Raw genomic sequence first — 27,334 nt, 5'->3', positions numbered from 1 at the left:
AAGCCTGCTCATGTGCCATGCGGACAAGTCCATAGCACTCTGCAGCATTTCGCCATAGGGCAGAATCAAGTTTACTGTGCTGAACCGGTTCGAGAACCGTTATAAATTTGTATTTCTCCACACCAGTTTGCGAACTGTTATCAATTTTTATTTCTCTGAGCTCAAACTAAACCGGAACAATATCGGAGCACGCTGAACCTGAACACAAACTGAACAGATATTTTTTTTTTCGCTTTAACACCGGGAGAAAAATAATAAAAAAATTTTGAGCCGTAATATTTATATCTGCAAGCTTGCTCAATCTCAGTTCAATGTGCATGGATGTTGGGAACACTGATAATTGAGAGTGATAGCGCACCACATTCAATGAACTGAAAACACGTGAAACTTTGGCAGCAAGAAAAGTGAGTTTTGTTAACCACGCAATTGAAAAGGTTTTTAAAAATGTATGCGAATTGTGATACGCTTCTGCGAAGCTTATAATTCAATACAAAGCCGAGTGAGTTTTTTTTCTTCTTCTATTTTTGTTGGACATTAAAACAGAGGCCGGCAGTGGGGAAGCGAGGCACTGGCTGAATAGCAGCAGCCTCAGCTCAAGACAACACAAGAGAATGAAAACGACACATGACATTCCCTGAAGGAGCCAAAAGTGGGGAAATAAGCGCGAAAATGCGCAAGCTGAACCAGACAAAAATAAGCACAATGCTGCACATTTACGGTAGGTGATGTGACAATACATGGTGGCCTTTGAAGGCTGTGCCACTTTTCATCAATAAGTGCATGCAGAAAATTAAACACTTCAGTGCGATGCTATTATCCTGAATTACTTCCTCAGAAAGAATAAATTCGCTTCTGCTTGTGCTGTCCCCTGGATTGTGCGCTGCCATCGACCAAAAGCAAGACTATGCGCTGAGACAAAACTAGGCTCGTCCATAGCATTGCTGCTAACGAGTTGAGCTTGCCCTTGGTCGTTTTTATCAGAAATGCGTGCATGATTCCAGCTCATCCAAGGCATGGAAGGGGTTAAATTAGGTGTAAAAGCCCCAGTAGTAGCATAGAAATAAATTTTGATGAAACACAGAGCTATTCTTGACAAAGGCTAAGACAAACATATTTATCTGATGTCAAGTAGGACAACTTATTTGATTACAGTGTTTCACTACTGTGTGTCAACTTTTGCAACTCTCTGCATCAAAGTAACAACATAATTCCTTATTTAATGGGACACTAAAGAGAGGCAATAAACATGTTTAGACTGAAAAAGTATTCTTTCAAAAGTCTATTTTTGTTAATTTTGCAGTAAGAGGATATTTAATGGATGGTAAAATGAATGCCTAACTACCACCTTTCGAATTTCGTGCCATAACCCCAGTGCTGGTACGCTAGTGTTATGTTACGAATGTCAATGTATTTTCTCGCACTTTGGCTGTTGTGTCACAGTAAAGGTTCTAAAAACTTGCTAAACTCTCTCTTTGGCTTCTTTAAAATATAATGTAGTCAATCTTTATTGATGAAAAATTAAGAGCCCAAGCAGACACTGTCAATTCATGATGTCACGGCAAGCTATGTGCAGGCAGTTCAAGGCGGCATGTCTTTACAGGTACTTTACTTATACAGCTCGACTTAATTTTTTCTTAGTGTCCCTTTAAGGGATATAATTATACATACAGCATTTACTCGTGTAGGGTTCACACTTTTTTTTTTTTCAATATTTTTCACCTGGGGTGGGCCTTATACATGGCAGGAACAAAAGCCTATTCACTGAAGCCTCAAACTGTGCTCAGACTGCCATGCAAATAAATGCAACGCCTGGTGGCTGACTATGAACCCATCAACAGTCACCAACCAATTTTTCAGTCATGGACTAGTGCCATATTGTAGCAGCTTGCAGGGGAATAACCCAGCACGCGAGTATGCGTGACACCTAGTGAAAAAAATTTATTTATCCCAAATTTTCCCACTTCAAAAAAAAAAAAAGGGGGGGGGGGGAGAGAGAGCCTCACACAAGTAAGTATGGGACTTCTTTCTATCATTTTGAGACGGCATTTTTTCACAGGCACCACAATCCCTCGACGCATATTGGAGGGTTGACAGTCACTTTAAGAGGTAGTTTTAGATCAGGGCCAATTCCTCAAATTTCCCTACTAATCCCTAACAAATGTTAAAAAAAAAAAAAAATATATATATATATATATATATATATATATATATATAGTAATGGAGAGACAGAGACAGCACCCGTTCCTGGGCCGGCTGTTCTATTCTCTTTTTGTCCTCCTTGTCCTCTTTCCCAGCGCCCGCCTTGCGAGCGCCCGAGGCCAAGCTCACTTCGTCTTCACACTCGGCCACGCTGCAAGTATACGGCGCACTTGTAACCATGCACCTTAATATCGAGGAAACTTGTCCAGGGAGTTCGGTCGTCGTTGGTGAGCCATCCAGTGTGTAACCAGCTGTTCTGGCGGGCGGCACTGACTGTTGCGCGAGGGTCGCAGGTTTCGCCGACGATTATCCCGTCGCTGATGGGCACGTATCGCAGGATATTCTGTCCAAGGCACAGCGGCCACCGCAACGAAGCGCCGCACCAGAATGGCTCCGACCATGCCCTCCAGCCACCCACAAAAATCAACGGAGCACCCTCCAAGGGAATCTCCCCAACCTCGCCCGAAACCGACAACGCTCAGCGGCAGGACAATCGACGGCAAGACCCGCAACCAGAGCGCAACAGTCAGTGCCGACCCCCCGAGGAGCTGGTTGCGCGCTGGACGGTCTTGACGACTACTTCCGACGACGACTATACAATGATTTTCCAGCATCAGCGCGCATTCACAACCGCCAGAGCTATCTTCAGCAGCATGGCCGAGTGTAAAGATGAAGACATGCACTTGGGCGCGGGCGCTTGGACACCGGGTGCTAGGGGCGAGCGAAGAAGAGGAGGCAGAAGTAAACCAGGCGTTCTGGCGGAAGGCCGATTGTCTGTCTGCTTCTCTTCGTTACAAAATATATATATATATATATATATAATCATTCGGCATGCAATGAACTGATCTGAATGAATTATGTATTTTTTTAAAAGTAAAATTCTAGTGACTTCGGGGTGCAGACATTTTACTTCAGCTCTCAAATGTTAAGACTGCTGAAAATTGGCAATTTCAGAAAAGTTTAACTCCCAAGTTTACAACTCCCTCACTACGCTACAAAATCAGTTACTGCAATCGATTATCGTGTCTAAAGAGGTAAATATGAAACAGTTTATATGAAATGATTATATTGTTCACACGAGTTTTTAAAATTTCTACTCAATAACTATTGGTACAGTTCAGAGCGATAACTAATTTATATGATTTTTTTGTTGACCTAGACATCAATTTAGTGGGCCACTAACATATTGAAAAGCTGCGCCTCAATATATATTCGCAGCTCATTTACAACTATGATGTGGAGGCTGTGAATGGAGCTACAATATAGCATCCATCACATTATGTTCAATTTTTTTATGAGTGTTACAGAAGTCACAAACTGTGGGGATGCGCAACTCTCACGCGTCCCCTGATGTTGTTTTCCCCGCATGTCTCCTGTAGTCCGGCTTCTCTGCGTGGCTAAGCCCGGCGGTGGTTGCGGCGCGTTGCGAGAGATGGCGCTGGTGTCGCGATGCTAAGGCCACCGAACGGCGAGGTCACTTGGGAGAAAAAGGTCGGAGGCGTTCTCTTTTTGGCTGGGGATCGGCGACCAACACGCACGAACGCTTCGCGCGTGCGCCAGCCCGCTTCCACGCACGAACGCTTCGCGCGTGCGCCGGCCCGCTTCGCACGACCGTCGCGCGAGGCTTAGAGCGGGACACCGGTATGGACGAACACGGATCGTTCGAGCGCGCCACCGTTCGCGTGACTGTACACGTGAACGACTAGGCGATGGTGTCATAGCATGGGGCGAACGTATTCGCTCGCTATCGGGTCGCGGTGAGTCGGACTTCCTTGATTTGTCGCGCGCCCGTGTGAATGTTCAATTGGTTGTAATTCGGCTAGTATGTATTAGTGTATGAAAGGTGCAATAAATGCCCTTTTGATTGTTTGCACTACTATGTGTCGTTCCTTTGTCCCAAGATCACATGTGAGACCCCACAAAACATATTATCTTATAAGTAATGATGACCTTGCAAAAACAGCATTGCAGCTATAGTGCATACTTTTTATACAATTTAATGAATAACACTATACTGAAAATACACTAATGAAGAAAGATTGCTTCATTCACAAAATAGTGAAACATCTTGCATGTTTCATCAGTAAATATTTTATTGCATGATATTGCTTTTTGGCATACAATGGGGAAAAAAGAACAATACAGTGAAAGCTCGATGATACGAATCTCACGGGGTCACGAAAAATATTCGAATTAGCCGAAATTCGTATCATCGAAACAATTAAAACTACAGTCGAATCTCGATAATTCTAACTCGAAGGGGCCCGAAAATTTGTTCGAATTAAAAGGACGTATTTTTGAAGTATTCGTGCACCATAGCACGATGCACGAACGGTGCGAGTCGTGAAATATCGCGGCGAGCAAGCGCATAGCAAGCGCGGGCCACGAAACTGCCCAGGCCGGCTAACGGTCGCTTCCCGATAATGGCAGAAAACGAAGCTTCAGGGAGCGGGCGGCGCTGGCACATGGGTGCGCGCGGAGACCGTCGAAGGTGAGGGAGGAGGGCGGCAGGGAAGCGGATTTGGCCGCGTCAACTCCGCTGCTTCTGTGGCTCCCCTCGCCCTTCCTCCCTCCCTCTCAACTCCCTCGTAGCTTTCTCGCCTTCGACTCCGTGCGCGCCCGCCGCTGTGCTGGCGCCAGCTTATTTTAGCCGCTCCCTGAAGTTTCGTTTTCTGCCGTTATCGGGAAGCGAGCGTTTGCGGGCGTGGGCAGTTTCGTTGGCACGACTGCGCCTCCGCCGCTGCTTCCCTCTGTGTTGCTGCCGCAGCGTGCAAGGTCAACATGTGACTAGAAAATAGAGGAAGCATAGAGGAGAAGGGTTCACTGCCATTTTATCTGCGTGGCTGAGACGTCGGCACTAGTGTGTGCTAGAATACGGTTGTCTAGAACACACTAGTCGGCACGTACACGCTTGTTCCGGCGCGATGCAGAAACGGCGACCTTGCAATTTGAGAGAGGATGAAATTTCCGCCGCGGGTTCTTTTTTTTTCCCCGTTCCTTCGCGCGCGGCATTGAGGGGTCTCTTCTGAGCTTTTGCTCTACGGCGGTGTCGGAGCAATACCGGTCGGAGGCGCCGCCGCGTGATTTGGCGCGCTGCTAAGAGCATTGTCGGTGCGCGGTATGTTCGAAATAAGTGTGTTCGAATTAACGAGATTCGACTGTAGCTAAATTAAAGAGTCAGAGGTGAACTCACTCAGGCACATGTACGTAAAAAGCATTTATTTCTTGAAGAAAAAGTCTCTAATGTCCTTCTATCTCAGTAGACAATCCTATCTCGGTAGACATAGCTCGCTGCGACTAGGTAAAATGGCGCAAACACAAAGAACGCGGCCCGAAGCACAGCAGCCACTCCGTCCGATGGGCGGCCGCCGAAAAGGAGGAAAAGTACAAGAGCGCCACCGCTTTAAACTCCTCGCGCCCAGTCGCGGAGTCCGCGCTGTCCGGCGCCGCGTCCGCGCCTCCGCACCAAAAGAGAACGGGAGAAAGCGCGTGACTGCGCGCTGTTCTCTTTCGCGGCCGTCGGTGGGGCGGCGTTTATTCGTATCAACCGACGCAGGCCGGAAATCGATTCGTAACAACCGTTCTCTAGCACGTTGCAAAGTATTGGGGCTCGGCCGGGACCACAGAAAAATTCGTATCATCCGGAAATTCGTATTAGCCGTGATCGTATCATCGAGCTTTTACTATAGATAACTGTTAGATCAACAAATTCATCTCCCAGATGAAGAGTTATGATAAAAACCTCTCTTACTGAGGGCAAACTCTCTGAATGTGACTGTCTATAAAGCAATGGCACATATGAGCCTATTGAAGGCTTGCATATGTGTGATGATTTGATCTTCCTAGGTCAACGAAGGGTTGTTTACCCGGGAATGTATTTATACTTGCACGGTTCGAATTATTGTGGCCACCACTGAGACTAATTCGCAGTGGGGAAAAGAAACAACGAAGCCGATTGTTAACAAGACATGAACATATAATTAACATAAACTGTCACACACAAACTAACTAACCAAGGTACTAAGATTAATATAAAAGTTCATGCATCTTTTAAATGTTCTCTCACAATAAATAATTATATATATAACAGTAATTAAAGTTCGTGACCGGTCACAATTACTTGGTAGCGTCGGTGCAGCGCTGTACGGGGCGGCGTTGCGACGGCGTCAGATGCAGTGCGTCGGTCGCGTGAGTATAAGACGATGAGACACTACTTGCGTCTTGACGATCGTCCGCAGCTCGGCCAAGAAGTCACAGGAGGAAAGTAGGTAGGGCTTGCCTTCAGCACCATGTCACTGCAGGACCCACGGACACCAAAGGCTGGAGGTAGAACAGAGGCCGGATCGTCGCTGAAGTTATGAAACTCGGGCCCGCAGCCCGACAGCTTCGCTTCTCCGCCCAGCGCTCCTGAAGTCTTTAAGACTCGGACCCACAGTCAGACAGCCTCACTTCTCCGACGGGTGCTCTTGAGGTCTTGAGGTTCGGACCCAGAGCCCGACAACCTTGCCTCGACCACTCCGCACACCGGCCTTCTCTTCGAACGCCGCCTTCCTTCTCTTCTTCTTCTGCTCCCTCTTCCAGCAATCGTGTGTCTTCGTGATTCGCTGTTGGCCGAGGTGCCGTGTCAGGCGAGCACGCGCCAAATCCCGCCATTCTTTTTCTTCTTTGATGGTCACTGATCGTCCGCCGCACCAGACACGCGCACATAAGTCTTTTGTACATGACAATATGAGCCTTCTAAGACCTTTACTTACTGTAGGTAGTGCAAGACAGTGTCACCAGTTTTAATACACCACTGCGCATCTTATTTCACCCTATTTGGCAAAAGCAGTGTAAAATGCTTTTTCTTCTTCTTCTGTGCATATTTTAAAAAGCATACAATGCTTACATTTGTCAACATCGGTGAAGTTTTTTCGATTGTTCTGCATTGCCTCATTGTACATTATTCCTCTACCAATGCAGCCCGTAACTAGTAATTTGAGTTATGTCTTTATGTTACTGAAGCTATTCTAATACCATATGGCCATACAAAAAGTAAAATTTATATTTGCTAAGACAAAACAGAAACAGCAACCCTTCTTTAAAACTTCCTTCACCACTCACTTTTATAATGCCAGCAATGGAGAGTGTCAGGCTGGAAGTGTATGTGAGCAGCAGATACTCGCTCAGCTCCATCAAAAAAGCGAGCAAGGAGCCTGCCAGGACGTACTTGCACGTGCGCAGCACGACTTCAGCATCACGAAAGCGGAACACCTTCTCTGAAGTCGCAATTGGAATTCCTGTGAACGAGACCAAAAATGGTTTGCCCATGTGCACTGGAAAACCAGATTTCCTAGTATTTCTCTGCTTTTTTTTGTGCCCAATTTTTAACATGGTAATTTTCTGCAATGAATACCGCACAACAGCAGATTTTGCTCCTGAATACTTTGTACAGTGCAATCAGAAACCAGAATTGTCCTGTGACTGTAACTGTTGTTAGCAGAAACTTAGATCAAATGTTTGTACTTCAGACCCGCCTCTGTTAGAAATGTTAAATTTTTCACAAACATTTGAGACAGATCCCATAAGCACACACATTCTGCACACCATTGAAGGCTACCAGTAAAAACTCGCTGAGAGATAAAATAACTTTCGGTATGCAAAAGAGCGTACAAAATGTGTAGAGTCAGCCCACTCTGCAATTTGGTAAAAATGCACTCGTGACATTTACAGATGCTCGGAAGACATTTGAAACAAGTGCAACATTATTTGATTTTGCAACCAAAAAGAGTGAATAGAGAAGCACTCTGATGAGCCGTTTAAATACACCGTATGGTAATTTGAATAACACCAAAATGAGCAAGCGCGATGATTCAACTAAGCGGTGACATTATCAGGTTATCACACATGAAACATCAGTGCAGCAAAGATGAAGACATACAAGAAAACAAGATGCAAAATTTTGCTTAGCTCTACAATAGCAAAAGTAGAGATTTTGTTATGCAGCTCAAAAACACCATCAGGAATTATTTGTTTTAAAGCAAAGCTTTCTTTGCCTCCTCCCCCCATTTTACGGGTACTGTCTTGCCAAGCAGGCAACAACTTGCACCACTGGGTATGTGCCCATTCTTGGCCAATGCCCAAGATTGGGCATGTGCCTGAATAGACAAGCAGAACAAGAGGTAATAGCTAAGAAGCCAGCATCAAAAGCAGCTGAGTGTGGAAAAAAGAAGTAAATGGAACAAAAATGGGACCACAGGAGCGAGGAGCTACAGAGAAATGATGAAGTCGGTTACAGAGACGTGCATAAAATTACATTCCATTTGCCTCATATTGTACAAATATTTTTGTCATTAGTGTTGCATTATAAAATTAACACTATTGCCCAAAATGAGGAAGGGACAGGACTAAGCGAGAAAACAAGACACGACACCTGAGCGCAAACTATCAACTGTTTTATTTTTCAGAAAACGAAGCGTACATATGTATGACCCATTCACATGCGCTGAGATGCACTTCCCAGTCTACCTGCACCCTCTATTCTCAGTGATTAAGCTTATCTCTTTCTTGCTGTGTGATATGCACGGTGCACTGACACATGAGCCATGTGGAGACATATTGATGTTGTAGGCTTCAACTACTTCTCTTTTTCTTTGGTTTCAACACTTGAGCAGAATCACCGTCCTGTGGAAGATAGGCTTGCACTTGTGCATGAAGTGCAATGTGTGGTGAGGTGCCCCGGTGCTTGTATCAGACTGCAGAAAGGTCCCAAGGAAGATGCAAGGGGCAAGCCTTTCATAACTATGTCTTATATGCACACAGTATCACACCGACTGAAAAAGGTAGGTGTGAGTTGTCGGTGGGAGTGGCGTATGAGTGGTCCTCACAGCCCCACGAAAGCTAAAGGAAATGTGTGCAAAAGTAAATGGAATGACCAGCGAAAGGAACACCCCAAATGCATGCACTACAAGCAATGCCACAAGATTTGTTGGCTGCGCAACGGACGTAGTCTACAAGATAGCTTTGACATGTGGGGCTGATTATGTGGGCCAGACATGCAGGTGTATAAATGATCGACTGCGCGAACACCGATACAACTGCAGTCTGATACAAGCACCGGGGAACCTCGCCCCACATTGCGCTTCATGCGCAAGCCTACCTTCCACAGGATGGTGATTCTACTCAAGTGTAGAAACCAAATAAAAAGAGAAGTCGTTGAAACCTACAATATCAAGATGGCCCCAAATGGCTTATGTGACAGCGCGCCGTCCATATCACTCAGCAAAAAAGAGATTAGCTTAATCACTGAAAATAGAGGGCGCAGGTAGACTGGGAAGTGCATCTCTGCGCATGTGAGTAGGCTATATATGCATGCTTCGTTTTCTGAAAATTAAACAGTTAATAGTTTGTGCTCAGGTGTTGTATTTTGTTTTCTTGCTTAGTCCTCTCTCTTCGCTATTTTGCGCAACAGTGTTATGTCTAATCAACTAGCAGACTGCAGAAATTTCCATAATTGCATTATCAAATTTGTTTTAACATTTGTACAAACAACAAAGAAATTTTCGCTTAATAATGATTCCCACAAAAACGTGGGGCCCGGCTAAATTTTTAAACTTCCTAACTGATTCAGCTATGTTCTAGCTATTAGGTAAGTTCTGATCAGCTAGTCAAAAATTGTTTGCAGGTTTTACCATGTGCTGCTTTTGCCATTTTTCTGCTTAGAATAGAAACTTTACAGTAGACACCTCTAATACCATGCAAGATTCTCTACTTTCATGACTAATTTGCAGTTTTTCAAGGCACTGTCACTGCATTAGATGTAATTTTCACTGTTCTCTAGGTCAAATTCTGGTTCAATTTTTTAACGTGTAAAAGTAAAATGGAAAGTGGAAACTGCAGACAAGACCAAAATGGTAATTAAAAAATTCACATTCTTTAATCCACTTTGTAGCGTTTTCCCACATCTGCCCTTTGATCAGGATAAATGCACTCACCTTCAAATGCTATGGCCAGTGGAAGAAGGCCAAGAATCATCCATGGCTGGACATGGAAGATCATGTCAATTGGATTACCTAAACCTGCATTTTCAGAGCAAACAAAAACCATGAGGTCAACCTTTAATACTCAGAAATCTAATATTGTGCCTTTCTATTGGACACATTCACTTCCAATATTAAATTTAAAAGGCTGACAAGCTAAGCAATGAACAAAGACATCAGATAGTCCTAGTATATTTTTGTAGAGGGGATAATAATAAGGTACCTAGATAAAACAAGGTAACTTTTTTATCAACTGACCTTAGATAATATAAGAGGATGTCTCGCAGATAACACTTGAGGGAATTTTCTTTCAGTTAACTTCAATATTAGATCAAACACTAATGGCAACATTAACATGGCAGTAAGTTAAACATCAGGCCTGTTCAGTACAGACAATAAAAATAAAAATCAGCAATAAAAAACAAGAAGGAGTATGCTATAAGTAAGTGTAAAAGCAAATGTAAAAAATACATACAAAACTGTATTAGTATTATTTCAAAGGATTGCAGAATACCAAGTGAATAGGGCAAAACAACAATGACGATGACGACGATTACAACACCAATAAAGAGAAATACTAGTAATGAGGTATTTAGTAACGAGGAAATAGTAATGAAGAAATTTGAAAGGTGCTGCTAAACTTTTCCTTGAATGTGCTAAGTGTAAGTTTCCGTTATGCTGCACTCAATACTATACACATGCTGTCTGCAATGTACTAGCGCAACCGAGCATATTTTTGCACTTAATGAAATTGGTTAATTAGGTAAGGTTTCTAAAATATTCTAATATTTTCTAATACTCTAAATATTGTTCTCATGGCTCTGCTTGTTTGAGAAAGTTGTGAAGCACCAGTGAAAAATGTGAATCTGACCGTGCGCCATGTGAACCTTCAGGTGGTTATTTGTTCCTCTGGTGAAAGAAAACCCCCAAATTAAAAAAAAAAAAAAATATTATGCAACAGCTCATTTGTGTATCATGACAACAGTGCACTCAAATGCTGAAGAAATGAACAAACCTGACTCTGTAACTGGGTCAGTGCCCCAGTGAATCAAAGGGGTTCTGCATGTTGGTGTCAGTACATGACAGGTGTGCCCCTTAGGCCACTTATTTGATTGCAAAACAACACAAGTTGTTTTATCTTGCAACATTGTGCTGGAAAAGACGCTAGGAATGCAGTGGTGGCTACCATTATTGATGCTATTTCACTGATGGGACACTATCTAAGACACAGATCGAAGCATGTTCAGAAGCACCCTTCAGAGAAGTGTGGTTAGGGTGCACAAGCTAGCCACCACACTGCATTAACCACTTTTGCATGCTTTATATAGAAAACTTGATCTGAACAGCTTTCAGTGGCGACACATAATAAATAGTGAATAGCTACATGCTACAGTGATGACACTGGTTATTACAGTGACATTGAAACATTCTGGGCTAACAACATTGCAACATTTTTCCATGGCAACCAGGACTACACTGCATTTCCTGCAAGAGAAATTATCGGGCTCTCAGTTGTATTTAGCCTTAGATGGAGTTTACACCCACTTCGGGCTACACTCTCACGACACCCAACTCACACGAGGCTCCATCCCGGGCGCGCAATGGCGGAGATGGGCCTGGCAGCCACTCTGGGACAAGCCCCTGTCAGGGGAACTTGCACCGTCACAAACATCCTAGAATGGCGCCTCCCATACACATTTCCTGACCGACTGTAAGGATGGGGGATTTAATGCTGGGCTCGGTCCCATTTCGCTCGCAGCTACTCGGGGAATCTCTGTTGGTTTATTTTCATGCAGTGCAGTGTGAACCACAATGGGTGCCCCATGAGCCACTGCTGTTTTTAGCGCTTGCATTTTGTCGATGCTGTCGTGCAGCTGGCTGGACTGTCAATTTTCATACAGGAAGGCTTCCAATTCATTTAGCAGATAACTAATTATATGAAACGTTAATATAAACTCCAAGTTGCGTAGCATGACTGCGAAGAACACTGCACTAGTTTAACTGCATAGATTGTACTAAGGGAAAATTTTCATCCACCTAAGAGTAGCATTGAGTTCTTCGTGCTGTTGATTAATTCAACCTCACTACGTGATCTCCTAGCATCCTGGTTAGTTCAGATGGTAGAGCAACTACTCAAAAAAAGCATTAGTCCCAAGTTCTGTCCCCGGACCACGACAAATTTTTCAATGGCGACGTTTTTTTTTTTTTTTTTTGAGGAACTCATATGGGTTTGCTTTGTAAGTTCGTGTTACTCTTGGGTGGGCGACTATTTACACTTTCATGAAACTTCCTCCACTTTGTGGAATTCAGCAGAACTGATATGCCATAGAATGCACTAGTAGTGCCCACTGCGATAGTTCAGTGGCTAGGGAGTTGTGCTGCAGAGCACAAGGTCATGAGTTTGCCCCCGTTGCGGCGGTCACATTCCGATGGGGGCAAAATGAAAAAATGGTTGTGTATTAAGCACTGGGTGCATGGTACAGAAACCCAGGTGGCCAAAATCAATGCAGAGTTACCCACTACAGCATGCCTCATCATGGTTGTGGCACTTGACCCATTTGCTTCCACAGCCGGCGATTCGTCGGCCGCTCAATGAATGACTGCTTCTGGCTATTTTTCATACATGGCAGCACATTGCGGGTTATTTTCTAGTTGTTTTGGGTTTCGGACACTAGATGGACATGATTGTCTACACTTTCAGCAGGAGTTCTTGGTAAAACAATGGAAAGATTCCTGCTTGTCAGACTCCACTCTGTTCTTGTAGCCGTTGCAACCAGAGTACCAGGCTCGAAAAAAAAACATACAGGCTTCAGATTGGGCTTATTTTTTTTTCCACATATACCACCAAAAACTGTAAAGCAGAACCATTCGATGCTGTGCTTGGTTTTCGAGGGCAAAGTTCAAAAGCCCAAGACTGAGTGCAAAAATACGCAAAAGTGCACTCCGCGTTCCTGCTCGTTTGAAACCTTTATTATGCTCACTTCCTATGTTTTTACCGCATTTGACGCGGAAGCCTTTTCGTAACAAAATAAATCAGACATTTTGTAAGTACGATGTCTGTAGCAAATTTTAGAGCAATTATCTTACGTGGAACACCAAGCACGCCGAGCGGTCAGAAGTGAAGAGGCTAAAATCCCAGAATTTTTTTTTAGATTGCATTATTATTTAAAAAGAGTCTAGCTCACCTTATCTAACCCTTTATATGGTGCCACCCTCTGCAGTATATTCTGATAATTATATTGTTCAGTTAAAGTAATTATCCTCCCCACAAGGGCTTTATAATGGTTGAAATCACTTACCAATGTACTATCTGTCATTGAAACATAAATCAGTATCAGTGAGCTGGTCACTATCATGCAGCCTTCAAGGTGCAGGATTCTTGGTAACCCATCTCATGAGGCACGTTGTAGACACACACATACTATTAAGCAGATTATCCATGCTGATACAAAAACCTTTATCAACTCACCGACTTCTTTGCGTTGCATCACAAGTTGAGCAAGGGTCCAACGGAGCCCAGCAAGAAATGAGGCACTAAGAACAAGCAAGAAGCCTTCCGTGTTGAACTGTGTTGACTGGTAGGTGAACATGAAAAGTCCGAGTGCTATCAGAAGTACAATGAACACAAGGGAACATCGCTGCAAGAAAGAGAGAACCAAGGCACTCGTTCAGTATTCAGTATTCAATGCGCTATAGTCAAAACAAGGTACGACAATTTCTAAAGTGAATTTGAAACCATAGTTTGAGTGCTATGAGGGAGGCCCAGCTACAGGCTCATGGCATTTTAAAGAATTTGGCTGAACACATGCAAACTCCGAGACAAAGGCTTACAGACCACAGGTACAGCAAAAAAGAATGTTTTCTCACATCCTAGGCATGCCGACTGGAAATGAGATGATGTGCAACATGCAGTTGCAGCTGAAATGGTTTTTACCTGGCTGCATACCTATGCCTAAAGAAATGACTCGTCTCACTTCGATTTCAAAATGCTACCACAGCTGCAAAAGATACTGATAGTTCTTAATGTAGTGAATGGCAGCTACCATTGGGTGCAGTGAGCCTCTTTTTTTGTTTATTGGTAAATCATGTCATAAAAAAGTAAGTATAAGACAGGTTCATGACAGGGGAAATTGTCATCCACCTGAGCATGAAGCTACAGAGGGAACCCATACGAGTTCCTCAGAAAGGAAAGCTTTGAGGAATAATTCCCCAGACCAGGATGAATTTTTCTTCAATTGCAAAGCTTTTCCGTTTGAGAAACCCGTATGGGTTTCCTTTGTAGCTTCATGCTACAGTCGGATGTATGACAATTTTTCCTATCATTAATCTGTTGTACTACAGACTCGAAGGTGTCTCCTTTTGCTTATTTGTTCCTCGCAACACAAAGAAATCAATCTTCAGAAGTGATCCATAGTAAGTGCATTAGAATACTGTTGAAATAACTCTTTCGAAAAATACTTTCGTAATAATACCTTTGAAATAATACTTTTGAAAAAATACTATCAGAAATAATAAATAAAAAAAAACACAAAGTGCCTGACCTCCCTGCTCAATATTGCCTTGAACCTGACCAGAGCGGCAAAGCAGCAATGACAAAAGGCATCATAGCAAAACTCATGCGCATGCACTGCAAGTGTGATTAACTTTGTCTATTCAGCTTTCTCACGGAACCCTATTAGGTGGACATGCCTAGTACACTGACCAACCTCATTTTTTCAATTACGATACGTACCCCAAATGAACTAAATGCAAAGTTGGTGTACAATGCGTATATAATTAGTTAATATAATTAATAATAATCATACACTTACTACTGTCTGATGTCCCTAATGCCAATTTTTAAAAGTGCGCAGTTATCTACACTACACTGTCCTAAGAAAACTGGTGATTTTTTCTAAGAGCAGCTGGCATAACAAACACCCAACATGTGGTTATGCAGTTACAATATTGTTCACTCGTGTGTCCATATAGTGGGTTTGTCGTTAGCGTCCAAAATTCTGGTATCTAGCAGTAGTAGAGTGCTGTTAAAGATGCTGCCCACAACATCTTTTTAGCTTTTCATTTGGCATTCAAATGTATCCACTCAATGCATTTAGCTTCTCATTCCAAAAAGTCATTCTTCATTGACAAAGGTTCTCTAATTTCTCTTGTCTAGACTATTGTTGATAAAAATAAAAAAGCTCAAAACAAAAACAAGGACACACTTACCCTACGCTCAAGTCCAAAAACCAGGGAGAAGCCTAAGATAAATATAATGCAGGTAGATTTTGTCATTGTGTACCTGCAAAAATTATTGACATCAAGTCAGCAACATGCTGCATGACTGTGTAGTTATCTTGCGGCAGAACACCATTATGTAACAAGTGAACAAGACGAGCAAACAAGACTGCTTATGCTAGAGGTAACAGGCAGAATTAGAATGCAATTAGAAGCAACACTAGCACATGAGCTGTGACATTAATTCGTACCGTGACAGTGACTTGAAGCTACGTACATATGCCTTGCTCCTAGCATATACAGTGTGCAGATGTATCACACATGCTAGGCTGAGCATCATTAAATCCTAAATTATCTGCCAGCCTTTAATCAATTAATTACCTGAATTAATTTATTATATTTATTTTCACAATAAACACCTAACAGAGAACAAACTTTACAATTGGACAATTCTGCGAAATAGGCTGTTTGAAATATGAATTAGCTGCATATCCCTAGCTATTGCCTTTATACTAAACACCATTCCAGTGATAAGCCAGATAAGAAAAATTCTACAGCGATTACGATACTATCTAATGCGAAATTTGAGTGCAGCTGTATACGTGTTCTCATTTTGCGATATATTGGCTGGGAGGAGGAGGAAACAACTTTATTTTGTTAATTTGCTTAGATATTGGCTGGGGCAGACAATCTGTCTTGTGCAGCACATTGCAAACAGAACGAAGTGTGGCACGACTGCCTCGCGAATCTGGAGATCACAAGAGCAAGTGCGTGGGTGACGCTTGGGTGAGATTCACAGCAGCTGCTGCCAACAAGTTTACCAGACGACGCGTACTACTCTGGCGCCATATCGTAGCCATCGTCTGCGCACTACGCTTTTCTTTTCACGCTTTTGCCATACCCTCGTTCACTTTCCACCTCATGGTTCCGCTGCACCCTCCTCTCCGCTTTCAGCCCCCACTGTGATTCGCATTTGCTTTCATCTTTCGCTGTGCTCGTTCACTCGGTTACACCGCTCGCCGCAGAAACAGACACCTAAGAGCTGCACTCTAAAACAAAGGACATATCAGCAAATTTCCATGTTACATCTCGTTGTACAGATCCCGTAATAGCTGAGCAGCTGGCTTGGGGGCATGCTTGTATTCAATTTTGCTGGTAGATTTCTAGCAGCAGCTCTAGCCTGCCTCCAACGTTCGTGGCAGAGGCTCTACTACAAGGCCCTCTGGGGTTGTAAAGGAAAAGAAAAATACTCGGGTTTCATGCGCCAAAACTACAGTGTACTAGAATAGGGGCAGTGTGCTCACTGCCGTATCCCTGCGCCGCGTCGCCGCGGCGCACTCAGCGTCGACTGCTCCGGTGCCTGCCAGAGGCGCTGCCGCCAGTTTCTCCTGAAAACTTCCCTCGCTTTGTATGGAGTACGTTCTGTTGGATCGCGACGTTGACCGTTCTCCCTCAAGGGCTGCAGAAGATAGCGCCAACCTTTCCTTTCTGAAAAATAACCACTTAATATCGACGTTGTCGGCTCTCGACTGCAAGTCCCGTCGGCGTTTTCAGCAGTATCCTCTGTGCTTGACGCTTTACTCAATGTGCACTCTGAGTGAGTGAGAATGGCTAGCCGCCGTCGAAAATACTGCATTGCACCCAAGTGCAGAACTGGCTACAGTCGTGTGAAAGATGCACCAAAGGCATCTTTGCTCAGCGTTCCACGTGATGAAGAACGGCAAAAGGAATGGGAGAGGAACCTCAACCGTGCAGATAAGACACTGGAGGAATCTTGCGGGTCTGTGAGTTACACTTCGAACCGCGATTCATAATTAGGAACTTGTGCACCTTATAGAGTGCAAAGAGGTGTGCATTCCTCGTGACAATTGTCACTGCTATCAGAAAATGCTGTTTCCACGATTCTTCCGAATTTACCACAGTACCTGACGAAGACGACACCGAAGCCCAGGAACAAAAGGAAAAGGTGTGAAAGGGACGAAGCACTCGTGAAGAAAATCCGAAGCGCACTAGATAGTAGCTATTCGGAGTTTTCACCGGCTGCTCCCGGCGCTTCCGGGATCATTCTTTATTTCGTTGTAAATAAACATTGTTATTGCATAAATGTAACCTGGTATTTTCATCCTTTCGATTTCATGTCGCATTAACGTTACGAAAGATGTAATACATAAATAACCAGCTAACCAGCTTAAATTGTGCAGCAATGAAGCCCGTTTCACATGGTGCCATTTTGTCTGCGAATTTGCACGTGCGAATTCGCAGCTGCGGCAAATAGGCCGCCGGACCCTTCGTGCGTGCGTTTTTTCGATGTTCGGCGTGCTGAACTTCTCTACGAAAAACGCAGATGCGTTGGTAGCCACTGTAGCGGTGGAAACAGACGACCAATAGGAGGCCGCTCGCTCATACGTTATCGCCAGTCAGAATGCTTAACGAGTATGTGAAAAACGCAGCTGCCGTAGATCCATGTGAAACGGGATTGCGAATTTCGCATCTGTGGAAATCGCAGCTGCGAAAAACGCACTGAAAATTTGCACCATGTGAAACGGGCTTGATACCTAAATATTTAATTTCGTGAATAGATGGAGCAACGTGAAAATGTCTAAGGCGCTGCACGCCTTACCTGTGGGAAAAAAAAAAAACAAAAAAAAAAAACGAAGTGGTGGTTAAATTCGGCGCGGTGGTGCTGGGAATGCAGATGCACGGTGGTTGTGGGGAAACCACACTGACCATTTTATCGATCAGCTGCAGAAAAAACTCGAGTGCCTCTTGCTACCGTGACTACAGCGGCCGTATCAAGCTTTAACAGAACAGCATGAATAGCAAGGCTAGTTCATCCGTGCCTCCGGCTCAAAACATCGCCAACCCTCTGTAGATCAGCCGCAACGATAGTAATTTATTTCACTGCACACTGCGAAGGTGCACCAAAAGAACTTTCGTGCACTGCACGTCGTGCATTTTACTTTTATAGGGCGAAAACAGCAACACGCCATAGCTGTTTTACCGCGACGCGTAGGAAAGTTTCAGGTGACGCTGCGAACCGCGCCGCCTGTCGGCGGCGACACGAAGTGCGTCAAGCTCTGCCGCGTTGTGAGCGCACTACAACTCTTCAAGTACACTGTAGCCAAAACCATGATATGATTATGATGCACGCCATAGTGGGGGGCTCTGGATTTTGATCACCTGGTGCTCGTTACCGTGCACCCAGTGCATGGTACATGAGCATTTTTCCATTCCGCCCCCATAGGAATGTTGCTACCATGGCCAGGAATTGAGCCAGCCACCTCGTGCTTAGCAGTGCAACGCCACATCCCCGAAGCCACTGTGGCGGGTTGGTTGTAAAAAAGATGAGCAGAAAGCAACACAGGAAATTTTCTACAAGGCTCACTTTCAAGATGCAAATCTTACCAAGCAGCCGATGACAACACTGAGGGTAATTTATACCTATTAGAAAAACCAGTGGGTTTACAGTTGTGATAACTCCTGCATATGAGGTGAATGCTCTGCCACTAGACCATCATTGTGTGGAAACGCAAATGCAAACCACTGATGTCGACTAACATCAGAAAATCCCTGATGACACAGGGCCAGGTTTACTTGAACAGGGGAACTATCTGCTGACAACTGCAAGCAGAATTTTAGATACGCATGCATAGCTCATTGAGTACAGCTATATTAAACAGATTCACTCAAATGAAAAGATATATTCATAATTAAAACACTAGGTAATTTGAAAGTTCACTGATCAATTGCCCTGCTGTAACATGCACAAATTTAAAAAGAATGTGACAAGTTTTAGCAACAAAGCTTCATGAAGACTTCACAACACCGATCATAGCACTACAATTAGATGCAACTGTCATAAACCTCCTTGGTCAATGAAGATAAAACCCACCATACAGTGTCTCAGTTATGTACCGTCAACCCAAAAAGTTTACGGACCATGGGATCTCAGAAAACGTCCAATTTCCAAGCAGCGTGCAATAGTACTCAGTAAAACCGAACATCACAATGTTGCTCAGATATTCTGGTAAAAGCTGTAAATGCGAATACTAGGCTGCGTTGGTGAGGCTGCTAAGAAATTGGATGTTTTCTGAGATACCATGGTCCGTAAGCTTTTTTGGTTGACTGTACATATAATTCATTTCTCATAAAATGATCACAATAACCAGGCTTTTTAACCAGTAAGGCATTTTTCTGTTTCTGGGTTATTTTAATTGTATCATCATTATTATTAATTACTATAGACATGATTCTAGGCAGGTGTGTACTTCTTTATACATCTTGGCCATACCTTTTATGCATACAAGTATGAAGTGACGGCTAATAAACAGTTTAGCACCAATTTTATAGCGGCCAGAAATGTCTATTTTGGATGCTCAGTGATAAAATTAACTATTTCCTTTTTTGTTTGCGTCTTTTTTTTTTTTTTTCCAACTGCAAATGCCTTTATAACAGTGCAGTCTTGCTTATGATTTTCTAGATACCTGGTAGCATTGATCATTCTTACTCTAAACAGGCTTATGCATACAACCATTGTCACCATATTTGTGTTGGCTGACTGAAGGTGGTGACTGTTCTCTTGAATTGAATTCTGGGGTTTTATGTGCGAAAACCACAATTTGATTATGAGGCATGCCGTAGTGGGGGACTCCGGATTAATTTTGACCCCCAGGGGATCTTTAATGCAATACACAAGTGTTTTTGCATTTTGCCCACATCAAAATTCTGTCGTAGCCAGGATTTGATCCCACGACGTCGTGCTTAGCAGCGCAATACCATAGCCACTAAGCCACTGTGGCGGGTGGTGACTGTTCTCTGACTAGACCAGCTGGGGTTCTTTAACTTGCACCCAAAGGATGGTTCACGCGCATTTTACACTCCGTCCTCATCGGAATGTGGCTGCTATGGCCAGGATGATCAAACCCATGACTTCGTGCTTAGTAGCGCAACATATTAGCCACTGAGCCACCACAGCAGGTAGACAATTTAAGTGAGCTAGGCCATCTCAGAAGGAAGCCATTATTTTAGAACAAATGTGCTAGAATGTCTCAAACAGAGCAACTAATAATGTAGAATTTAACTTATTTTCCCTAAACATGCAAGTGCAAAACTGGTATAGTTGCTCATATGAAGTGCAAGAAATTTAGTGTTTTAAAAGCTCAGCTTCAAGTGTGCTTCACAATGAATGGCGCTTTTATGAACTGCTAAAGGTTTGTGTAGAGTGCAGCCCCAAAGTAGAATCAAAAGCCTGGCATTACATGAATTCGCATAATCTAAATAGTGCCTGTATGTTACTCATGAAAATAATAATTGATGAGGTTTAAGTTCAACCCACTCCAGTGTAGGCCATGAGGAACACTGAATTGCAGGGCTCTGGTTTAATTTCGACCAACTGGTGTTCTTTAACATGAACCTATATCAGGCCCCCTATTATAACTGGCCACTGTCATAGAGACCAGAACTTTAGGCGATATGCCTAGTTTTTTTCTTACATCCTTATCGTGCCTACTTAACATATAAGCATGACCTATGGGCTTAGAAATATTTTAGTGGCACTTTTATTGTGCTTATAAATGCCTATTTTGATGTTGGTGCCTATATGATATTTTCAGGGCCTAAATATGCCTTTTTACATGTTTTGTCCTACCTTCATTTTGTTTATAATGCTATAACCTGCTGGGAAACTTGGCTGAAGACATCAGATTACTACCACAAACACTTTGCGGCATAAAGGCTGTTATTAACAGCTTTGTAGCAGACGAGAGCATCGCTAAGAGAAGGGCTCGAACTGCTCTGCGCAACGATACACTTGAAGGTGACTTAGCGTATATGTGCACCCACTTCGTGTTTTTAGCCGACATAATCGAGAAACTAGAATGCTTGGGCGCAACTCTGACCCAGAATGTAGGGCTCACTTGGGATGTTCAGGCAAAGTTTGACACCATCCCAAATGGACCTCTTGCTGATAAGGTTATAAAACCTCTTGCCTATGGACCTCTTGCTGGATAATAGTTAGAAACTTCAATCTTGCTTGGACAAAAATCCCGGGTTTTTGGGACTGAAAGAACTGCCAAGGATTCTCGTCGGCAAACATTCTGGAATTTCAGAGGGTGTTGGATCACTGAATGTTCCAAGTACAAATATGTGCCCCTAACTTCAGTGAATATAGAGCATTCCTTTTCTGCATACAAACCACTATTCGGAGACAAAAGGTGCAACACGAAACCCGAAAATCTTGAGAATTAAGTTGCTTGTTTGTCACTGCTTTCAGAACTTTTCTAGTGGTGTTTATTCACACTAAATTTCAGATAAATCTTACAACCTAGGCAACTTGCCTCATTCCATTTTATCAAGAAAATAAAGTGAATTTCACAAAACAGGGGTTCAGTGGGTTGGGTCCCTCGGAAAATATTAAATTATCCTCGGACGCACATCGGAAGTACTTATTTGTGCCTATACATGCCTAAATGACTGCATTTAATGCCTACCTGTATATATGCCTTAAATGACAGCTTTAGTGCCTAAGCATCAGCTCCCTAGTCATGACTTTGTGCTCAGCTGCAGAATGCCATACATTAAGCCACAGCAGTGGGTACTCATAAAATAAGTGGGCCTAGACTTTTGTTGCAAGGACCACTATCATATTTTATGAATAAGTCATTGTATTCTGCAACATGCATTGCACTGGTTTACCTTCCTTGAATGATGCCACATTTTCTTCTGCCAGACACAGAATTGTTCATTCTTGTGATTCATTTCCCAACCTCTCATTATTTCACTAGTGGTTTAATGTTCTAGAAACATTTATACAAGTGATCAAGACAAAGAGTGCATGAGAGAAGTTGCAGGCAAAAGAACGAAGTTATCTATAAAAATGAGAATCAACAAGAATCAATCAACTGACAAAACCAAGTATCCAAGCCTGATTCAGAAAGCAACCAACATCAACAACCGTAGTGACGTGAGTAACACCCAGCTATGATATGCATGTACACTTACAGTGACACAGTAATAAATTCGAAGCTCCAGTTAGAGAAGCCAATGTCCAGTGCACTGGCCACTCCTGTGATGGCCAGCTGCTTGACATAGACTACCCAGCTGAGCAGAATGCGTGGCTGCCCAGTGAAAACCTGGTATGCCAACCGCAACAACCCCGACAGCACAAACTTCACCACCAGGTGGCAGATGACCACAGTCAGGGGGAACCGGAACTCCTGCAGAGCACAGCAAGGGAAAGTGAATTACAAAAGGTGCTTACAGGAAATGAGGCCATGACTCCTCAATCATAACTGAACAGAGTATAGCTAAACACACACCCTGTTAGTGCGACAGAAAGAATAGATAAGAGGCAGTAGTAGTACAACATTAGAAGTTCTTGAAGAGCAGCCAGCAAAATCTATTCCAATAAGCGCAGTACATTTTCTATCAGCAGCTGCAATCACAACAGCAGTAGCTAACAGCTTGTATGATTCAATATAATATCCATGCAAAATAAGAGTGAAGTGCAGCCTAGAAGTTCGTTCCAGAAACTAGTGTAATTTATCACCCAGCCTATATGAACAAAGAAACAAAAAGAGCCTTCAACATTAAATTAAGGCACCTACATATTGTATAATGAAACCATCTACTCTGTATTGAATGCATACCAGATGTTCTTTCTTGTGTATGACACTTATTTAAAAAGAAAACTGTCATATCTAGGCCCGAGCCATTTTCACAGATAGGCTACAGGGATAGGCAGACATTAGCAGCAAGAAAATCATCAATACTAATTTCACTAATTACCTAAAGTTGCCTAAGTTCAAGCAGTCCTTCTTCAAAATTTGCAATGTCAAAGAAGGAAACATGATTTAGATTCCCATGAATCAGTGAAATGAATAACATACAAAGGCCCTCGAAAGCAAAACTCTGTATTCATCCTACAGAAAAAAATCTCTCTGCATACATCCACACAGTAGGAAAATAGCTGAATGTCAGTTAAGCTTGGCTGTCCCGGAGCATTTGTATTTGTTTTCCAGTATTCATATTTTTTCCCTTGTTTATATTCTACAGCCATAAAAATTACAACTTTTGGTAATTCCTGCTACTAATGTGAAGTAATCTTGTTTCATTGAATGCTTTAAATAAATAGAAGTTTCAAGGATGGAAGGTTCATGCGACAATTGCGCTTTTATAATTTTTCAAACATATGCAAGAAATCAGCGTTTTTCTTTTTTTATAGATGACAACGAAATGCTGCCCGAATTACATGACCTAGAACTCAACAGTCTACAGTAACTTAAGCAATATGTGCCTAAAGTTCAGCAAATTGAGAAAGAAGATATATAATTTCTTGTATTTTTCATGTGTCTAGACTGCGTTAAAAAAGAACTAAGGAAACGTTTTGTTACAATGGTTGCAGACCTTGCAGTAGGACTTTAAACATTTCACGCTAACTATCAACATGTTGCTCTCCACTGAATTTAGTAGTTTTGTCATGGTGATGGTACCTCATCTGCTTTTTCTCTGAAATAAAGTAAGTGAACACCGTCAAGATGTCTTTGCATTTCAAACACTGGTCTGCAAAATTTCAGCAGTCAACCTGCATTGATTACTGGATGCACTCCAACAGAGGCTTGCACAGATATGGGATGGTGGGATCTCTCGAATGTTGTCTTGGATGAAATTTTATCGCTGAAAGCCAGCAACATGTGCTACACTCATGTCTCAAAATGCTGTTGAAAGCGACCGGTTTAACACGAAAGCATCATCATCACCACGTTGTCATGGTAATAATGTGCTGTAATTAATAAATAAAACAAATAATTTATCTTAAAAAAATAAAGGGGGGGGGGGGAAGCACTTCAGCCAGTTCGAAAGCTGACAATGTTGTGACAATGTGTAGCGCATGAGACTGCCTTGAGTGTCTTTGAGGCGTCCGTCATTCTGGAGATTGATGCTTCAATGAACTGTCCTATCAGGATGTTGGCAAAAAATCAAGTGTCAAGAGAATCAAGCTCTTGCGAATCCACTGTTGCAGTGGGCACTGCGATGTAGAAGCAATCTGTAGACAAGTACAGTGGACAAGGAAGCAAAGCTGAGGCCATGATGTGAAGCAAAGGAAAAGAAAGAAAAGGCACAAGCTGTGGCTCGCCAGAGGTGGAGAAAGCAGGTTGGCGGCATTGAACTCAGAGAGGGATTGGAGTGAGCAGCATCAGATTCACTAGCAATGCCCGCTGCAGTGGCTAAGTCACTGATTCGATTCCCGGCCACATTCCGCAGCGGAGGAATGAAAAAATGCTCATTCACCATGTTTTGTGTGCATGTTTAAAAAGCCCTTGTGGTCAAAATTAACCAAGAGCCCTCTGCTATAGCATCTCTCAGAGCCCACTGTGCAGTTTCAACACGTGGAACCCCATAATCTCATCTGATCTTATAGGAGTACACTTAAACAAGTTACTGCTGTGAGACTATAGAAGCCCGAAATATAATACTTGGCCTTATACCCTTTAACTACCTATTTCTTTTGGAATGAAAAACAAAATTTACCAACAGTTTACTGTTTCTGTCAACTTAATTTTTATCATCAGGGTGTATAGTGCAAGTTTCAATTGTTTGAGGAAAAACGCTATATTTAAAAGTATTAGTGCGCGGAAAAAAGGGTGTAATGTTAAGTGCGTGATGTCTCCTACTAGAAGAGAATTTAGTAAAGGGGATATATTCATTACTAGAGAGGCGACAGGACGAATGAATAATGCCATGTAAAAATTTTAAAGAATTAAAGTGTCGCGAGAGATGTTAGGTTGAGCGAGGACATGGCTGACAATGGTGAAAACTGGTGGTCATAACGACGGTATATAAATCTAATGGCCTTCCTTCGGATGGCCTCAACTCTGTCTATTTCGTACTGCTTGTAGGGATTACAAATGATACTACCATACTCAAGTATAGGGAGGACAATAGCTTTATATAACAGTAATTTAGTGTCGCGCGGAGAATTAGACAGTGTACGACGTAAATAACCGAGTTTTTGTAGAGCTTTAGTTGTAATGGAATCAATGTGCTTTGACCAGGACAGGTTAGTGGTGAAAGACCAAGATATTTATGTTAAGAAATGCGTTGAATGGGATTATCATTAAATTCGTAGCTGAAAAAGAATGGGCAAGCTTTATTAGAGAAGGACATAATGATAGTCTTACGGAAGTTAATATTCATTTGCCATGTTTCACATCATTTGGAAAATCTGACGAATGATTCATTAAGGCGAACATGACCAAGGAGAGATGAAATGATGTCATATAATACGCAGTCGTCTGCATACATTCAGATTTTAAGTATCTCACACGGTAAATCATTAACATATAGTAAGAAAAGAAGAGGACCGAGGACCGTTCCTTGAGGGACGCCTGATGACACATCCACCACCGAGGAATTGATCGAGTTGAAGCTTACGAATTGAGAGCAGTGGGCAAACAACTCTCTATCCAGTTCACTAATTTAGGGTTGTTAAGAATGGCATTTAGTTAGGATAGTAGTTTTGAGTGAAGTACGGTATCGAAAGCTTTGGAAAAATCTATGAATATAGCATCAATTTGAAATCACTTATCCAGGTTAGAAGCTATGTCATGCGTGAACTCAAAAAGTTGTGTTATTGTGCTAAACCCGCATCTGAATCCATGCTGTACATTATAGAGAATGCTATTTGATTCAAGAAATTCCACGTGTTTGTATATTATATGGTCTAGTATTTTGGACGGTAGTTAGAAAGATGTTGCTTACGACCTGACTTATGTAATGGAAGCACATTAGCCATCTTCCATGATGAAGGCACTATGCCGGAAGTTAGTGATTTACTGAAGAGTAAGGTAGCGTGAAGTCCATAAGGCATACCGAATGAGAAACAAGTTTGGGATACCATCAGGCCCTTCACTTTTCTTTGTATCAAGATTTAGTATGAGGTTTAAGACACCTTCTGTGCTAACTAAGAGATCATTAATGGGGGCAAGTTGCATGAATGTTTGAAAAAGGAGGAACAATATGATTATCGCAAGTAAAAACGTACTTAAAGTACGCATTGAAGGCGGATTACTTTTCAACAGAAGCGGCAGCTGCACGCCATAAAAAAAGATTTCAGCTGATTTGGTTTTTGTACGAAGATCACCCTTCATCTTAGCAAAACTAGCAATGTGTATGGGGAAGGGAACAATGGTGGAACACCTTTAAAGGCTGCTGTGTAAGAAATGACCCCTGTGAGGACAAGCACACTCAAGCAGTAATGACTGCTTGAGTGTGACTGCTTGAGTGTGCATCAAAATTAACTCGCCCCAGTGGACAAACCGCAATACAAAAAAACAATGCTCCCCCCCCCCCCCCCCCCCCCCAAGATAAGATAAGTTGGCACATCCTAGCAGGTTATGTAAGGCAGTAAAAATAAAAAAAAAAAAAAAGCAAAACACTAGGTTATTTCCAATGTTCAACAGTAGTATAAGCGTATAAGCAGGTTAGAAGCCATTCAAGCATCAGTTTTATATCTGCATTTAAGTATGTTAAAGTGGAAGTGGAACATCTGTCCCACTGTTCTAGAAGACCTAAATATAAACTGCTGAACAATGACAATAAAAGAAATGCAAACCAATTTTAAGAAATGTTTTAGTATCAAAACCAAACTGTATGGCCTGAAATAAGTTTTTACAAACCTGGTTTGGGGGGGGGGGGGGGGGATCAGAGGGCACTACAAAAGCTATTACCTACACAAATAGGGCTTTTCTTCAACAATATGGGTCAGATTTCTACGATGAGTAAAGTTCAAGCTTGGGAATAAAGGGTTAAATGCTTTTGTGAAGGCTTTTTTTTTTTTTTTTCCCCTTTTTAAATGTTTAATCTCTGTGCCGAGGAGTTTTCAATATAGCCATATGGCGCTG

General features: G+C 42.6%; 1 protein-coding gene across 2 annotated transcripts in view; it reads right to left on the bottom strand.

Moving 5' to 3' along the window:
• Positions 1 to 27,334, bottom strand: part of LOC119436037 (solute carrier family 35 member C2-like) — a 51,628-nt gene that overhangs the window by 22,784 nt on the left and 1,510 nt on the right. For both annotated transcript variants that reach the window (XM_037702774.2, XM_037702773.2), the window contains exons 2-6: positions 22,434 to 22,648; positions 15,426 to 15,498; positions 13,687 to 13,855; positions 10,173 to 10,256; positions 7,303 to 7,478 (exon numbers count right to left, since the gene is read on the bottom strand). In XM_037702774.2, coding sequence (XP_037558702.1) covers positions 7,303 to 7,478; positions 10,173 to 10,256; positions 13,687 to 13,855; positions 15,426 to 15,498; positions 22,434 to 22,648 — 717 coding nt within the window. The remainder of the gene's footprint in view (positions 1 to 7,302; positions 7,479 to 10,172; positions 10,257 to 13,686; positions 13,856 to 15,425; positions 15,499 to 22,433; positions 22,649 to 27,334) is intronic.

This window comes from Dermacentor silvarum, chromosome 1, assembly GCF_013339745.2.
Source record: "Dermacentor silvarum isolate Dsil-2018 chromosome 1, BIME_Dsil_1.4, whole genome shotgun sequence".
NCBI lineage: Eukaryota > Metazoa > Arthropoda > Arachnida > Ixodida > Ixodidae > Dermacentor > Dermacentor silvarum.
The sequence above is the reverse complement of the archived record's forward strand: the minus strand, read 5'-3'. Positions and strand labels throughout refer to the sequence as shown.